The sequence below is a fragment of the Phocoena phocoena genome, chromosome 6 (assembly GCF_963924675.1).
Source record: "Phocoena phocoena chromosome 6, mPhoPho1.1, whole genome shotgun sequence".
Taxonomy (NCBI): domain Eukaryota; kingdom Metazoa; phylum Chordata; class Mammalia; order Artiodactyla; family Phocoenidae; genus Phocoena; species Phocoena phocoena.
Window position 1 is genome coordinate 58,399,210 of NC_089224.1, and position 18,169 is coordinate 58,417,378.

General features: G+C 41.1%; 1 protein-coding gene across 3 annotated transcripts in view; it reads right to left on the reverse strand.

Moving 5' to 3' along the window:
• Nucleotides 1–1,174: 1,174 nt before the first annotated feature.
• Nucleotides 1,175–18,169, reverse strand: part of KDM4C (lysine demethylase 4C) — a 407,190-nt gene continuing 390,195 nt past the window's right edge. For 2 of the 3 annotated variants that reach the window (XM_065879011.1, XM_065879009.1), the window contains exons 19-21: nucleotides 17,196–17,315; nucleotides 13,809–13,901; nucleotides 1,175–1,351 (exon numbers count right to left, since the gene is read on the reverse strand). In XM_065879011.1, coding sequence (XP_065735083.1) covers nucleotides 1,175–1,351; nucleotides 13,809–13,901; nucleotides 17,196–17,315 — 390 coding nt within the window. The remainder of the gene's footprint in view (nucleotides 1,352–13,808; nucleotides 13,902–17,195; nucleotides 17,316–18,169) is intronic. The other variant, XM_065879010.1, reaches the window with a different exon arrangement.

The window sequence follows — 18,169 nt, forward strand, 5'->3', positions numbered from 1 at the left end:
CCAGAGGCTCAGATTTCTTCCAGGCCTAAAGATGGAGCTGAGGAAAACACTTCATCAGGCACTGTGGGCAGGTAGAGGAGCTTTGTCCCCAGTGGTATAGCCATCAATGTCTCACAGTGTGTCCACAGTTATGTAAACAGTGAGAGAAGAAGTTCTGACAAACCTGGGCCCCTGAATGTCCACAGAGCCAGCTCTCCCAAAAAACTTATTTTCTATAGGTTTAAACCTAGACATATAAGCAAGTTAGAAGACAGGATTGGAGAAAATGGAAATCTTTATTTTTAAACACTAGTACATTTCCAAGCTGTTTCAAAAAGGAAAAATCATATTACTTCAAAACTATGCATCAAAGCATATTTATTTTAAACTCTAATCTTACAAACACATAATGAAAGAAACATATATTTTATAAATATCTACTCAGAATATGTATTATGGAAAAAAAGTATTTAAAAATAACAGCCCCAGATCTCCCTCTTTAAATATATAAAATTCCCATACAATTCATAAGAATTCTTTCTCAAGAGCCAAAAACTTCACAAAGGCCAACAACTCAGTTCTCATCAGACACAATCAAAAGTAAAACGGATATAAAAAAATGTAAAATTTCTGTACAAGGGAAATGCAGGTAGCATATGGGTAAATCTCATTACCATCCATGCCATTTGTGTTTTAAAAATGTTTTATAAAAACTGCCATTTAAAACAAATAAGTGAGAGTCCTTCCCTGACTGTGGAAAATATATAAATTATCACCCTCCCACCTGGGAATCGAGGCTCCCACCTGCTAATAGGGTTGAGGAGAGAAGTCTCCATGTGGTTCCTGAATAGGGACTAAGTAAGCCACACATGGGGATCCACCTCCTCTGGCAGTGGCTTTTTTCGATGGGTGATTCATTATTATTCCCTTCTACTTAGAAAAATTCTTTGGGATCATAGGAGACAACTGCTCAGAAGTAAATGCAAGACTAGGAGACAACTTCAGATTGTGGTATCCGATTAATAATGTGTATTTCGTGGTTTTGGTGACCAAACTCTAGGAAGCCTAATTTTCCACTGTCAGAGACACAGCCCGTCACCTACCCCAGCAAAACACATGGCACAGCCCCAGGCTGTCCCTTCATCGTTCCTCTTCTGGCGCAAGTCATTCTGTTGCCTGCAGCAGTGTAGGTAGACTATTGCCTCTTCTGACACTTCTTCTGGAAAGAGCTCTTCAAAAACGTGCGGTAGACGGGGTCATCCACATATTCGTTCTTAAACCTGGAGCTCAGCACTCTCTGTCTCTTTTTCTCCCCTTGGATTATGTCCGTTCCATAAAATGTGTCTTCAAATCGCATATCAGAGGCTGTGGACTAAGAACAGCCAGTGTTACACTGCAGAAAGGCAGGCACTTGACAGCAAAAGAACGGACAAAGATCTGACTCAGTCAGCAGTGGGGAGGGTGCTGAGGCCCAGGGAGGAGGCCCCACGCAGGGGCCTTGGAGCCCCCCCCACCTGCTTCCATTTAGCTCAGTTTTCTTCAGGATCTCCAACCCCCAGGGACCTTCCCCAACACGAGCAGGACTAAAGTCTTCTCATTTAAATCTCCCTCACTCTTCATGCCCCGTCTTGGCTCCTGCCCAACCAGGTATGTGACAAAATTGTCCACAGTCATCTCTAATTCATCCCTATTCCTATTTACCTCTGGGCCTCTGTCCCCACCACTTCCCTGAAACTGTCCTTGCTCAAGTCCTAGTTCCTAGGACACTTCTCTCCCCTAAATTTATGTGACTACCCTGTCACCTAACTCTTGCATGAAGCTCTCTGTCATTCTGTAAGCCCTCCTCCTCCTCTGGCTGCTCACCGTGGATGTCTCAGCGGCTCCCCTTTCTTAACTATTTGCTCAACTCTGATGCCCCTGAGGCTTTGTGTGTGGCCTTTTCCTTGCCACATATGCTCCCTGGGCCTGCCTGCCCACCCTCACAACTTCAATTTCAACACCAATCGCAAAGATGCTCACATCTCTCGCCCCAGTTCAGACCTCCACCTGTGCTCAGGCCTGCAAACATGTCCAACAACCCAGCAGGCATCTCCAAGTGTTTATACTGGAGGCACTAGTATAACTAGTCCAACCTAAAGTGAACTCAAATTCTTCCTTCTCCATCTCTGTCCTTGCTGTATTCAATGAACGGCAGCACCATCCCCATCAATTCTAGCTACACTGATCAGAAACCTGAAAGTTATAAACTCCCCCTTGTCCCTCCCCTGTCCAGGACCCCTCCTACATGTACCTTGAAGCCCTCCATCCTTTCTTCTTTAACCCTACTGACCCCATGGCCCTCACACTTCCTGTCCTAAACCACTGTAACAAATGCTGCACCCCAGTCTGTTTTTCACAGAACCACTAGAAGAAAGCTCTCTAAAATCTCTGATTATATGACACCCTTGCTGATAGTCTTTCAATAGCTCTACTGCCTTCAAGATGATGTCTACGTTTCCTAGGCTGGACATACATAATCAGGCATAATCTTACCCCTTGCTTGGATTAGACTGAATTATTTGCAATTCCCGGCCACACCTTACTGGTTCATGCCCCATCATCATTAGATGTATTGTTTCCTTTGCATAGAAAATATTCTATCCTCTCTGCCACTGACAAACGTGAGGTTCCTTCTTTTGGGTTCCTGTAACACTCTACATGTCAGTGCAGTAGCATGAGGGCAGTGGCAGAGATATGGGGTAGGTAAGTGTCTCCCCATAGGGGGTGCCTTGAACCCCTTCACGGTGAGGATATTAGGGACTATGAACTGAATTTTATACATGTTCCCAACAGCAAGGAATGTGCCCTGACACAGTCACTGCTCAGTAAGTGATAGCTAGGCAAAGGAATGTGGGCTTTTTCTGTTATGCTTACGTAAAGCTCACTTTTTTTAAAATTTAACTTTTATTTTATATTGGAGTGTAGCTGATTTACAATGCTGCGTTAGTTTCATGCGTACAGCTGATTCAGTTATATGTATACATATAGTCATTCTTTTTCAGATACTTTTCCTATATAGGTTATTACAGAATATTGAGTAGAGTTCCCTGTGCTATACACAGTAGGTCCTTGTTATCTATTTTATATATAGTAATGTGTATATGTTAATCCCAAACTCCTAATTTATCCTTCCACCCCCCATTTCCCATTTGGTAACCATACTTTTGTTTTCAAAGTCTGTGAGTCTGTTTGTTTTGTAAGTAAGTTCACTTGCACAATTTTTTTTTAGATTCCACATATAAGTGATATCATATGATATTTGTCTTCTCTCTGACTTAGTTCACTTAGTACGATAATCTCTAGGTCCATCCATGTTGCTGCAAATGGCATTATTTCATTCTTCTTATGGCTGAGTAACATTCCATTGTGTGTGTGTATACACCACATCTTCCTTATCCATTCCTCTGTCGAAGGACATTTAGGTTGCTTCCATGTCTTGGCTATTGTAAATAGTGCTGCAATGAACATCTGGGTGCGTGTATCTTTTTGAATTATGGTTTTCTCCAGATATGTGCCCAGGAGTGGGATTACTGGATCATATGGTAGTTCTATTTTTAGTTTTTTAAAGATCCTCCATACTGTATTCCATAGTGGCTGTATCAATTTACATTCCCACTAACAGTGCAAGAGGGTTCCCTTTCCTCCACACCCTCTCCAGCATTTGTTGTTTGGAGACTTTTTTTTTTTTTTGCTGTATGCGGGCCTCTCACTGCTGTGGCCTCTCCCGTTGTGGAGCACAGGCTCCGGACACACAGGCTCAGCAGCCATGGCTCACGGGCCCAGCCGCTCCATGGCATGTGGGATCTTCCCGGACCGGGGCACGAACCCGTGTCCCCTGCATCAGCAGGTGGACTCTCAACCACTGCGCCACCAGCGAAGCCCTGGAGACTTTTTAATGATGGCCATTCTAACTGGTGTGAGGTGATACCTCCTGGTATTTTGATTTGCATTTCTCTAATAATTAGTGATGTTCAGCAGCTTTTCATATGCCTCTTGGCCATCTGTATGTCTTCTTTGGAGAAACATCTATTTAGGTCTTCTGCCCATTTTTTGATTGGGTTGTTTGTATTTTTTAATATTGAGCTGCATGAGCTGTTTATATATTTTGGAGATTAATCCTTTGTCTGTTGATTCGTTTGCAAATATTTTCTCCCATCCTGTGGGCTGTCTTTTCATTTTTTTTTTTTATGATTTCATTTGCTGTGCAAAGCTTTTAAGTTTAATTAGGTCCCATTTGTTTACTTTGTTTTTATTGTCATTACTCTAGGAGGTGGATTAAAAAAGATCTTGGTGCGATTTGTGTCAAAGAGTATTCTCTTTATGTTTTCCTCTAAGAGTTTTATAGTATCTGGCCTTACATTTAGATCTTTAATCCATTTTGAGTTTATTTTTGTGTATGGTGTTAGAGAATATTCTAATTTCATTCTTTTACACGTAGCTGTCCAGTTTTTCAGCACCACTTACTGAAGAGACTGTCTTTCCTCCGTTGTATATTCTTGCCACCTTTGTCACAGACTAGGTGACCATAGGTGTGTGGGTTTATCTGTGGACTTTCTATCCTGTTCCATTGATCTATGTTTCTGTTTTTGTGCCAGTACCATACTCTTTTGATGACTGTAGCTTTGTAGTATAGTCTGAAGTCAGGGAGCCTGATTCCTCCAGCTCTTTTTCTTCCTCAGGATTGCTTTGGCTATTTGGGGTCTTTTGTGTTTTCATACAAATTGTAAACTTTTTTATTCTAATTTTGTGAAATATCCCCTTGGTAATTTCATAGGGATTGCGTTGAATCTGTAGATTGCTGTGGGTAGTATAGTCATTTTGACAATATTGATTCTTCCAATCTAAGAACACTGTATCAATATATCTTTCCATCTGTTTGTGTCATCTTCAGTTTCTTTCATCAACATCCTAATAGTTTTCAGAGTACAGGTCTTTTGCCTCCTTAGGTAGGTTTATTCCTAGGTATTTTATTCTTTTTTGATGTGATGGTAAATGGGATTGTTTCCTTAATTTCTCTTTCAGATATTTTGTTGTTACTGTATAGGAATGCAAGAGATTTCTGTGTATTAATTTTGGATTCTGCCACTTTTCCAAATTCATTGATGAGCTCTAGTAGTTTTTTGGCAGCGTCTTTAGGATTCTCTATGTATAGTATCATGTCATCTGCAAACTGTGACAGTTTTACTTCTTTTCCAATTTGGATTCCTTTTATTTCTTTTTCTTCTCTGATGGCCCTGCTAGGACTTCCAAAACTATACTGAATAAAAGTGGTGAGAGTGGATATCCTTGCCTTGTTCCTGATCTTAGAGGACATGCTTTCAGCTTTTCACTGTTGAGAATGATGCTAGCTGTGGGTTTGTCATATATGGCCTTTATTATGTTGAGGGAGGTTTCCTCTATGCCCACTTTATGGAGATTTTTTTATCATAAATGGATGTTGAATTTTGCTGAAAGCTTTTCCTGTATCTATTGAAATGATCATATGGTTTTTATTCTTCAGTTTGTTGACGTGCTGTATCACACTGATTGATTTGCGAATATTGAAGAATCCTTGCATTGCTGGAATAAATCCCACTTGATCTTGGATTCGGTTGGCTAGTATTTTGTTCATGATTTTTGCATCTGTGTTCATCAGTGATATTGGCCTGTAATTTTCTTTTTTTGCGGTATCTTTGGTTTTGGTATCAGGGTGATGGTGACCTCACAGAATGAGATTGGGAGTTTTCCTTCCTCTGCAATTTTTTTGGAATAGTTTCGGAGGATAGGTGTTAACTCTTCTCTAAATGTTTGATAGAGTTCATCTGTGAAACCATCTGGTCCTGGACTTCTGTTTGGTAAAAGTCTTAAAATCACAGTTTCAATTTCAGTGATTGGTCTGTTCATATTTTCTATTTTTTCCTGGTTCAGTCTTGGAAGGTTGTACCTTTCTAAAAACTTGTCCATTTCTTCTAGGTTGTCCATTTTATTGGCATATAGTTGTTTGTAGTAGTCTCTTATGATCCTTTATATTTCTGTGGTGTCAGTTGTAACTTCTCCTTTTTCATTTCTGATTTTATTGATTTGAGCCCTCTCCCTTTTTTTCTTGATGAGTCTGGCTAAAGGTTTATCAATTTTATCATCTCAAAGAACCAGCTTTTAGTTTCATTGATTTTTGTTGTTGTTTTCTTCATCTCTATCTCATTTATTTCTGCTCTGATCTTTATGATTTCTTTCCTTCTACTAACTTTGGGTTTTGTTTGTCCTTCTTTCTCTAGGTGCTTTAGCTGTAAGGTTAGGTTGTTGTTAGGTTTGAGCTTTTTCTTGTTTCCTGAGGTAAGACTGTATTGCTATAAACTTCTCGTTTAGAACTGCTTTTGCTGTGTCCCATAGGTTTTGGATTGTCATCTCTTTGTTACCATGTGTCTCTAGGTATTTTTTGATTTCCTCTTTGATTTCTTCAGTGACCCACTGGTTGTTTAGTAACATACTGTTTAGGCTCCACGCGTTTGTGTTTTTTGCAGTCTTTTTTATGTGACTGATTTCTAATCTCATAGTCTAGTGGTCAGAAAAGAGGCTTGATATGATTTCAATTTTCTAAAATTTACTGAGGCTTGCTTTGTGACCCAGCATGTGATCCATCCTGGAGAATGTTCTATGTGCACTTGAGAAGAATGTGTATTCTGCTGCTTTCAGGTGGAATGTCCTATAAATATCAATTAAGTTCATATGGTCTAATGTGTCATTTAAGGCCTGTGTTTCCTTATTGATTTTCTGTCTGGATAATCTGTCCATTGATGTAAGCGGGGTGTTAAAATTCCCCACTATTATTGTGTTACTGTTGATTTCCCCTTTTATGGCTGTTAGAATTTGCCTTAAATATTGACATGCTCCTATGTTGAGTGCATATATATTTACAATGTTATATCTTCTTTTTGGATTGATCCCTTGATCATTATGTAGTGTCCTTCTTTTTCTCTTGTAACAGTCTTTATTTTAAAGTTTATTTTGTCTGATATGAGTATTGCTACTCCAGGTTTCTTTTAATTTCCATTTGCATGGAATATCTTTTTCCATCCCCTCACTTTCAGTCTGTATCTGAAGTGGGCTCTTATAGACAGCATATATGCAGGTCTTGTTTTTGTATCCATTCAGCCAGTCTATGTCTTTTGGTTGGAGCATTTAATTCATTTACATTTAAGGTAATTATTGATATATATGTTCTTATTGCCATTTTGTAAATTGTTTGGGATTTGGTTTTGCAAGTCTTTATTCTTCCCTTCCTCTTTTGTTCCCTTCTCATGTGATTCATCTTTAGTGTTGTATTTGGATTGCTTTTTTCTTTTTTGTGTGTTTTTGTCTATCATAGAGTTTTGGTTTGCAGATCACGTGAGGTTTTGATATAGCAGTCTATATATATACAAGACTGTCTTAAGTTGCTGGTCTCTTTATTTTAAATGCATTTCCAATATCCTGCATTTGTACTATCCTCTGCTCATGACTGCTGGTTTTGATATCCTATTTGTGTGTGTGCGGATGATTTCCTACCTTTATTGTACGTTTGCCTTTACCAGTGAGCTTTCCAATTCATAATGTTCTTGTTTCTAGTTGTGGTCTTTTCTTTTCTGCCTAGAGAAGTTCCTTTAGCATTTATCGTAAAGCTGGTTGTGGTGCCGAATTCTCTTAGCTTTCGCTTATCTGTAAAGCTTTTGATTTCTCCATTGAATCTGAATGAGAGCTTTGCTGGGCAGAGTATTCTTGGTTATAGGTTTTTTCCTTTCATCACTTTAAATATATCATGCCACTCCCTTCTGGCCTGCAGAGTTTCTGCTGAGAAATCAGCTGATAACCTTATGGGATTCCCTTGTATTTTATTTGTTGCTTTTAATATTTTCTCTTTGTCTTTAATTTTTGTCAGTTTGATTAATATATGTCTTGGTGTGTTCCTCCTTGGGTTTATCCTGTATGGAAATCTGCATTTCCTTGGACTTCGGTGACTGTTTCTTTTCTCATATTAGGGAAGTTTTCAGCTATTATCTCTTCAAATATTTTATCAGGTACTTTCTCTCTTCTCCTTCTGCGACCCCTATAATGCGAATGTTGGTGCATTTAATGTCCCAGAGGTTTCTGAGACTGTCCTCCTTTCTTTTCATTCTTTCTTTCTTTATTCTGTTCTGCTGTAGTGATTTCCACTACTCTTTCTTCCAGCTCACTTATTAGTTCTTCTGCCTCATTTATTCTGCTATTGTTTCCTTCTAGTATATTTTTCACTTTGGTTATTGTATTGTTCATCTCTGTTCTTTAAATCTTCTAGGTTTTTGTTAAATATTTCTTGTATCTTCTCAGTCTGTGCCTTCATTCTTTTTCCAACATCTTGGATCATCGTTACTATCATTACTCTGCATTCTTTTTCATGTAGATTTGCCTATCTCTACTTTACTTAGTTGCTCTTCTGGGTTTTTATCTTGTTCCTTCTGGAACACATTTCTCAACTGTCTCATTTAGTCTAACTTTCTGTGTTTGTGGTCTCCTTTCTGCAGGCTGCATGATTGTAATTCTTCTTCCTTCTTGTGGCTGTCTCCTGGTGGGTGAGCTTGGTCCAGGGGCTTGTGCAGGGTTCCTGGTGGGAGGGACTGGTGGGTGGAGCTGGGTCTTGTCCCTCTGGTGGACAGGGCCATGTCAAGGGGTGTGTTTACAGGTGGCTGTGAGGTCAGTACAAGTTTAGGCAGCCTGTTTGCTGATGGGTGAGGCCGTGTTCCCCCATTGCTGGTTGTTTGGCCCGAGGCGTCCCAGCACTGGAGCCTGCAGACTATTGGGTGGGGCCAGGCCTTAGTGCCAAAAATGCAACCTCCAAGAGAACCCACACTGATCAGTATTCCCTGGGGCCTCTGCCACCAGAGTCCTTGCCCCCACAGTGAGCCACAGCCAACACCTTCCTCTCCAGGAGACCCTCCAAGACCCTCAGGTAGGTCTAGCCCAGGCTCCTGTGGAGTCACTGCTTTGTGCTGGGTTCCAGTGCACGTTGTGCGTGCCCTCTAAGAGTGAAATCTCTGTTTCCCCCTGTCTTGCGGAACTTCTGCACTCAAGCCCCACTGGCCTTCAAAGCTCAATGCCCTGGGGGCTCTTCCTCCCAATGCCAGACCTTCAGGCTGAGGAGCATGACGTGAGGCTCAGAACTCGCACTCCATCTCATTGTGGCTTCCTCTTTGTCTTTGGATGTAAAATATCTTTTTTGGTAGGTTCCAGTCTTTTTTGTCAATGGTTGTTCACCAGTTAATTGTGATTTTGGTGTTTTCGTGGGAGGAAGTGAGCTGCAGTCCTTCTACTCTGCCATGTTGTCGGAATTGAGGGGCTGCTTTTAGTTTGGATACTTCCTGCTCTTTCCTCAGTGTGTGCTGGCTGTTATCCCCTGATATGGGGTGGGCAGGTGTGGTGACCCGTGCTCACTCCTGGTACCCTGGGGTAGTGATCAGCGCCAACTTGTGGGTCTCCCAGCAGTGGCCTGCGTGCCTGCAAGGTGGCAGGGCCAGCGACTGGCACCTGCTCATGGGTCTCTTAGTGGCGGCAGCAGCCCATGCCCACCTCTGGAGCTCACGATGACAGTGGTGGCTCGTGCCTGCTCCCAGAACTCATGTAGGTGGTGTCCTGTTGCCTGAGAGGGCACACAGGGAAAGAAACTCCTATGGCAAGTCCTGCCCCTCTCCTCTGCATCCCCCAACAATGGTACCTTGCCTCTCTGGCAGACCCAGGCTTCTTCTGAGGGCATCCTCAGTTGCCATACTCCAGCCTCTTCAGGCTGTCTCCGTGCAGCCAGCGCTGGTCCGCTCCCTGAGTCTGACCTCCAAAGCCCAAGCTTTAGCACCCAGCCCCTGCCTGCCCTGGCAGATGAGCATCTCAGGCTGGGGAGTTCAGGGCAGCACTACCAACCACCTATGTAGGTCACTCTCTGTTTTGCCTTCCTCAAACTGGTTGCTGAGCTCTCCTCAGTGGCTCCAAAGCTCCCCCTCCATCCAGGCTGATCTTCCCACCAGTGAGGGGACTTCCCAGGGCGAGGGAACCTTTCCTCCTTCATCGCTCCCTCCCTGGGGCACACGTCCCATCTCAATTCCTCTTTTTTTTTTTCCTTTTGTCCTGCCTGGTTTACGTGGAGGTTTTTCTGCCTTTTCAGAAATCTGAGGTTTTCTGCCAGTGTTCAGTAGATGTTCTGTGTGAATTGTTCCACTTGTAGATGTGTTTTTGATATATTTGTGGGAGGAGGTGAGCTCTAAGTCCTATTCCTCCACCATTTTGATTCCTCCCACCAGGTAAAGCTTACTTTAAAGTACTATTCTTCCTTCCTAATTTCCTATTTTGCCCCTCGAACGTGTTCCCAACTGGTTTTTACTGAGATGACACCAACTGTGTCACGGAGGCCCCCTCCCATGGTAGTGACACAGGCAGGGTCCAGCTTTTAAGGCTTGAAAGCACATGGTCAATCATGAAGAAGAGAGAAACAATGGAACAATTACAAAGAAGCTTGAAAACTAAAAATGGACCCAAGTGTAAAGCTGGGCATGTTCCCTGCTAGTTCGTGAGATGGTCATCCAGGGTGATTGATAGGCTCCCTCCATGGATTCCCCCAGATGCTCCTAGCTTCACTCAGGAAGAAAAGTAAGAGATTGTGGATGGGCTGGGCACCCTCTGCCATTAGCCTAAAACAGTTTTGGTTCATTCATTCTTGGCAAAGCACTTCCTCTGAGTAATCTTTCCCTTTTATAAGTGCTAAAGTTAAAGGAGAAAATAAAACATCTATGAAAGTGTTGCCACTGTGTGAGGACAGCAAAAGCAAGCCTCTTAAATACAATAATAAAACCAGTTTACCAGCAGCACCAGTTAATTATACACCATTGCTATGGTTATTCTGTGAGACCATAAAAGGTAATGGGGCTGTTTCTGAAGTTAGTGGGAAGGAACGCAGCACAGTCACTGAGGCGGACTGCTGACACTTTAGAAAAATTTCTCCCCAAGTCAGCGTATGTCTGGGTGAGCAGAAGTCATTAAAACATGAAGGCCTCCCAGTGGGGGCTGCAACCCACCCCGCCTTAAAAAAAAAACAAAAGATTTCTCTAATTATAAAGTATCTTCCATCAATAAGTTTTCCAATCAGATTTGTTTCGCCAACTGGAAAAAAAATAGCAGTCAGTCACGGACAAACTAGCCAAGGCCCAGAGGGTTATATACAAACCTTAAGAAAAAGCTGGTTTTCTACAGCAGAAGCACGTAAGTCTTTGATTCAGTAAAAACAGAGGTGGCAAACTGGATTTTGTCTCAAGAAATTTTCTACTAGGCTCAACATAACGTAACAGGTTAGATTCAGAGTATCTATGTGATTTATATATATATATATTTTTTTAATTTTTTAAATTTATTTATTTATTCATGGCTATGTTGGGTCTTCGTTTCTATGCAAGGGCTTTCTCTGGTTGCGGCAAGCGAGGGCCACTCTTCATTGCGGTGCGTGGGCCTTTCACTGTCGTGGCCTTTCTTGTTGTGGGCCACAGGCTCCAGATGTGCAGGCTCAGTAGTTGTGGCTCACGGGCTTAGTTGCTCCGTGGCATGTGGGATCTTCCCAGACCAGGGCTCGAACCCGTGTCCCCTGCATTGGCAGGCAGATTCTCAACCACTGCGTCACCAGGGAAGCCCTATATATTTTTTAATTTAAAAATTTTCTATGAGAATTTTAGAAAAGCAGTTCAGTTTGGTGTGACTGTTCTGAGAAATGGACCTTAGAAAATTCGTGCTTGAGTAAAGCTACATGGTAAAGCATACTGGTATTGGAGCCAAATCTACTATGGAACAGAGATTGTGATCAGAGCAGAAAGCAAAAAGCTTAAATGTGATTAAGAAATGGTATTTGAAATCTATAAGACCCAGCTGGTAGGATGTTTAACCATACATGGATTAGAAAATCAAAGACCTGAGAGACTTCCAGAGGGCTACCTACTCCATTTCCCAACCTCTAAATCTTTAGATTATTTTTTAAAAAAAGGGGGGAGGGAATGGGAGGGGACAGAGAATCCATGGAAGATAGGAGAAACAGGATGAGAGGCAGTCACCTCCAGCATCTTGAAAAGGAAAGTTTTTCTGAAGAGATTTCAAGACCTAGAACACTGACAAATTATCCAGGTTTTTAGCTCTTTGTTAAGGTTTAACAGATGTCTTTACTATAGGAATATTTTCTTCTCCCTTTCCCTGCTGTTTATTATCTGGGGGTTAATCTGTTTTCAGGTGTGTGGGTCCCCTACTTGCCACATTTCCTCACTGGGTGGGCAGCAGTGCTGTTACTATCACTCTTCTCTTGACTGTTTCACTTTGAAGGACCTTCCCCTCAAGGATGCAGCTGAGAAGGAAAAGTCAGTTTACACCTGATGCACTTACCCTGTTCTCAGGATCCCACCTGACAGGAGAGGAGCTGAATATACAACTGAACATTTAAGGAAACCCATGTTCTTCCAAAGTAATCTAGAGTCGCTCTATCACTGCATAAAAGTATATCATTAGCATGCAATGAAAACTAAGGATGTCATTTATTCAGAAAAAAATTTTCATTTTAGTCAGAAAAATCCCCTCATTCAAATTGCCTAGTTTAGGACTTATCATTTCACAGATGCACTAGATGCAATTCTAAATGAGTAAAACTGACTTCATTTCAGGGTCCAGTAAATATTTTATGATACAATGAAAACTAAGTTATTATGAATTATATTTTTTAACAACTTCAGTTTTGACTATTTGTCCATGTTTGTCTTTTAATGGTATGTACAGGGCTTGAAACTAATAACGTTTTCTTTTGTAAAAAAAAAAAACTGCTTTAGTATTTCCACAACTAATATTTGGGCTTTGTTTATTCCTTTTATATAAAAGTGAGAGTTTAGTTTAATTATAAATTGACACAAACATTAATGAGCTTCTGAGAGAGAAGTTAATACAGTTGACCTTGAACAACATGGGTCTGAACTATATATGGGTCCACTTAATACACGGATTTTTTTCAATCATAAACATTATGGTACTACACGATCTGAGTGATTGAATCCATAGATGTGAAACTGTGGGCAGGAAGGGTCTGACTATATAAGTTATATATGACTGTGTGGAGGGTCAGCACTCCAACCCCCCACATTGTTAAAGGGTGAACTGTATATGATAAGGCTATAGGAAACTAGATGTTTGCTATGCTGAGTCCCCTTTAATCTCCTACTGAAAGCTTTTTTTTTTTTTTTTTTTTTTTTGCGGTACGCAGGGCTCTCACTGTCGTGGCCTCTCCCGTTGTGGAGCACAGGCTCAGCAGCCATGGCTCACGGGCCCAGCCGCTCTGCGGCATGTGGGATCTTCCCGGACCGGGGCACGAACCCGTGTCCCCTGCATCGGCAGGCAGACCCTCAACCACTGCACCACCAGGGAAGCCCTGAAAGCTTTCTTTTAACGTTGCTTCCACTAAGAAGATTGTAAATGTCTTGATGGTATCTTTATATGTTCCCAGTTAGCTTGCATAGGACACATATTCAATAACTTTCTGAATGCCAATAGATGTTAACACAAAGAAGCATCATTTGACCTCATTAGAAAGAAAGATGAGGAACTTGAACCGGTTTCCCTGTTTCTGGACAAATTTGAGCTTTGGATTAAATGATTTCAATAAGGGTAAAATTGCATTGGCTTTCTTCAAAATCAATCCAAAAGCCTAAGTATGTTTCCTGCTGGGCTTGGGAAACAGTGAGAGAGGAGGAGAGATTCACATGGCAGATCCCTCAGAGGGATTATCCAGCACTTACAAAACGAGCTTTCACTCTCTTGGGTAACTCTTCATCTAAAGTGTAGATGTCCTCTCTCTTCATTGCTATCTGGGATCCATCTTCAAATTCAACCTAATGAAAAATAAGACATCGAGCATGACCTATTTTAAAAAGAAGCAAGCATTCACCATTTTCTTCAGGGTTCCAGTTAGCTACATAAAAAAGAAAAAAGGATTCAGGCAGAACAAACAAGAGAACTATCCAACAGCCAAGGAAGGAAGAAAAGCTCTTTCCCTTATCAAACTAAGAACAAAGTATGTTTTCAAACAGGCCAAAATTCTTGAAAATGAGTGTTTTGCAATATGTGATATGAAAACTTTATCCCCCCAAAGCAAAAACAAAGAAAAGTAACTGCTGCTCAAATGATTTCTCAGAACATGAGATTGTGGCCAATTTAGCATTAAGACGGGTGGAGCCTGTAAGTACTGATTGTTTCTTTAAGAGGCTCTGACAACATAAGAGGGAGGACTGTTTCTCTTTGAGAAAGAAGTAATGATATATTTACTCTTGTATAATAATCCTCCCAGATAAAATAATTTCTCAAGTTCTTACGGAGCTTTAACTTTCAAAACTCACTTTTGTTAAATTCACTTTTGTTAAGATCTCAGGTTCTCCTTAACCTCACGTGTCAGCCACCTCAATTTGTGAAAATACATTATCATCTAAATGAAAATGTTTAAAACTTTTAAAACTTTGTTTTCAAGCTAGTCAAATGGCAGCAAGTAATTTCATTATCCAGTTTTTTCAATATTTTAGGATATTTTGTTAGAGAAAAAGTGACCCTGAATAACAAACATAGAGCATCTGGGGGAAATTCATCAAAGGCCCTACTCAAAGTGATCTTGGTTTAGGCTCAATCCCACATGAACTCTTCCAGAAGAAAACAACAAAAGGGATGCAATCAGGGTAGAATATCTGATATGTTCTAACTCTGACCACTTATGGTATTCTTGAAATCTCTAACTTGTCTGTCTGAATTCTTTACTTTTAAGAAATAAGTATATGCTTGCAATTCTAGTTAAAAGATAAGTTAAACCATTTAGCTGTGCTAAAATTAAAAACATGGTTTTTAATTTTTAAAAATCTGCTGAAGTTTAAAAAATACTAAAGATAAAATATATAATTAAACTTTGTATTTATTATCCATGTACTGCTCACGTTTGACTAAGCTCAAACACGGGGCAGAATTAGGTCTCGGTCACAGGAGACTTCTCGCTGCTACTTTCCGGAACGCTGAGATTGGGAAGGCTTTTCTTCCTGGCCTTGTTTCAGCAAAATGGTTTCTGTAACATTTAATTAGGCCAAGGTGTCATTGCAATTTATACAGTTCGATAGCATAGCTAGAACTACCTGTGCCTACCTTTCTTCTGTTTTAGATCATTTGAAAATTCTAAAAGAGAAAAAGGCAATTTTAAAACTAAGAGGGAGTATGGTATGGTGACCAACCATCCCAGTTTGTCCAGGACTGAAGGGGTCTCCCAGGATGCAAGACTTTCAGTGCTAAAATCAAGGACAGTCCCTCGCAAGCTGGGATATTGTTCACCCGACTTGGGACAGAGCCAAGAGTAAATTCTGGCCCTTCCCTTTACCAGCTGTGTGCTCTTGAACAAATTATCACATTCACTGAGACTTCACTTTGTAAAGTAGGAGTCAAAAACATCTATGTTGCAGGGCTACTGTGAGGGTCCCCAAAATGCATATACTTAGGATACTTAGCACTGCGCAGTAGGTATTTAGTTCCATTTTTATAAATATCTTTGCTTATTCAATGGTGAGGCTGAAGAGACACAAAACACAAAATGATCTCAAAAGGCCAGGTGGTTTAATGAGGAATTTTAAACTACTTCCTTGAGAGACAATTTTAATATTAGTCTTAACTTTTTCATTGAGTCTGTAAATATGCTCACAGTTCTATGTTGACAGGCCATGATAAATTCAACTGAAGTTAGCACACTGATTACTAATTAGCCGGAATTTCAACATGTCTTCATTATGGTACTTTTCATGTAGCTAATAGCTTTGCTACATGTAAGATGCTTCACTTTTGCATTTATTGTTTAATTAAATGTAATTATTTTCTTTTGAATGATGTAGTGAACGCTTCTTTTCTAGGAGTCTCCAGTATTACCAGCCTGTCATGTGATTTTTGCCTAATTTTGGACATTCTGATACAAAAATGCTGCAGCACTTACCCTGCTGTAAATGACCTGAATCTGCAACTTAACACTTAGTCACCAGTACAAAGGGGAAATGGCCTTCTCTCTCTCTCTCTCTCTCTCTCTCTCCTCACACACACACACACACACACACACACACACACACACACAGGATATGTACATCCTCCCCTCCCCACCCTGGTGGCTTTTTCTACACCTTAAAAAATGTTCTCCCCTAAGTTGTCCAAACTTCTTTGAACACTTTTAATTACATTGTGCTCCAGTTTTTAGTGGTGTCTTTTAATGTACTCTTCCATTTAAGCCCTAGCCCTTTATCAGTCTTTGAACAATTTCTCTGAGGAAACTGGAGGTCTTATCATTCTCAAGCTGTTTTTAACTTCACAGGCCTGAACCTTCTTGCTTTTTCTCCTTTTACTTCAATCTTCCTGTTTTTACACTACTGCTTAGCTTTAGAATGTTGATTTCTGCCATTGTGTTACTAAAAGTACTATAATTTATTGGTTCTAATAAATTTGTTCCTTTTTAAAGTCTTTCTGAAGGAATATAAATGCACATGCGCCATCCATGTTGTTTTCCTTATTAGAGCTTAACTCATCCTCATTTCTAATAGGGATACAATTCATTTTTAAATTGTATATATATTCTTTAATAATATGTAGAGTTGTTCAGTGAACAGAATGCCAAAATGATAGCTGCACTTTTCATTAAATGAGCGCTCGGGTGCACAAATGGCCCCATCTGTGCCGATGCACCATTGGCTTAGGTTTGCTGAAACGCCCGACGGGGATGATGTCTCTCAGGGAAAAGCCACCCATTCAGGGACTGCTGGATGATGAACAGCCATCACTGATTTGGCTTACAGTTAGATAATCCAGCCAGTTAGTCTCTCCCCGTATAACAGAAACACAAGAAAGCAGCCCACCATCCAGCTGGTTATCTTTTTGACCTAACTAACTATATTCCTTACAATTAACCTATTCATCAGATGTTACTAGAGTTTCTCAGTATCAAACTTGGTAATAAAAGTCTAATATCCAGGTCATCAAACATCGAATTTTTGCCTTTTTTATAAAACAAGAGGTGTTCCAAATTCATGTGGCTTCTTGGTCAGCAGTACACTGGCTATACCGTCTGCCCTCTGGCTTCTCCTGTCCATCTCAGCAAGCATCACACCCAGGGCAGCACTCACCTGGTACATGTGGGCAACATTTGATCCGAGATATTTTGCCCCGTAGAGTTTGCCATCAGGCCACTTGACTTGAACGACTTCTCCCTCGGCAGGAGGGCCTAGCCTCACACAGTCTCGGCTCTGCGTAATAAATAGTAGTTAGGCTTTTTAAGGCAAATGTCTAAGTGACTGCATTTAGAACGTAGCAAATGAGCAACTCCTGGCAATTAAAAGGAGTTATTGCCTCTGTGTTTTATGGATTATGATCTTGCATGGGTGTTCAGGGGAAGAGCTATAAGCCAAAGGAGTACTTAAAGATTCAGCCTACATCATAAAGTTACAAAGGAACCACCATAATCCAAGAAGGAAAAAACAGCATTTATATTTGCTGTTTGACAAAGAATTGTTCAGAGGGTAAGTAAAATGTGCATAGAAACTGCTCTAGCTGAGAAATAGACTGGCTAATGATTTATAACACCTGACATGTATACAGCATTTTGCAGCTAACAGAAGGCTTCGACATACATCTCGTCTGATCCTCACAATCGTTCCATGAGGTAGGCAGAGACTACTAATTACCCCCATTTTACTGACAAGGAAACTGAGCCTCTGAGGAGGCTCCTTTCAGTTGTTAGGATCTCTGGAGAAGTGAAGCGGTGTAAGAGACAAAGAACTGAGGACGCCCAGGTGGACCTGGGGGCAGGAGAGAAGCAGACTGTCATCAGAGCTGGCAGGCCCGGATGAAGGAGCAAGGGAAAAATGCAGGAGCCTCCAGAGTGCGGCAGGGGAGGCTGTAAGGCCCGGGTCCTGCTCAGCAGGCCTCTTCTGAAGACCCCTGGACCTTCCCCTACAGGCCTGGTTCTGCCTGCACCTCCCATCCACTTAGTAGTCCACCTCATTCCACAGGTGATCCTGGTGGTGCCACAAGCACTCTTCTCACCTCACTTCTTCCACTCAGCACTGCCTCCTCCTCGGGCAGCAACTCAGAACAAATT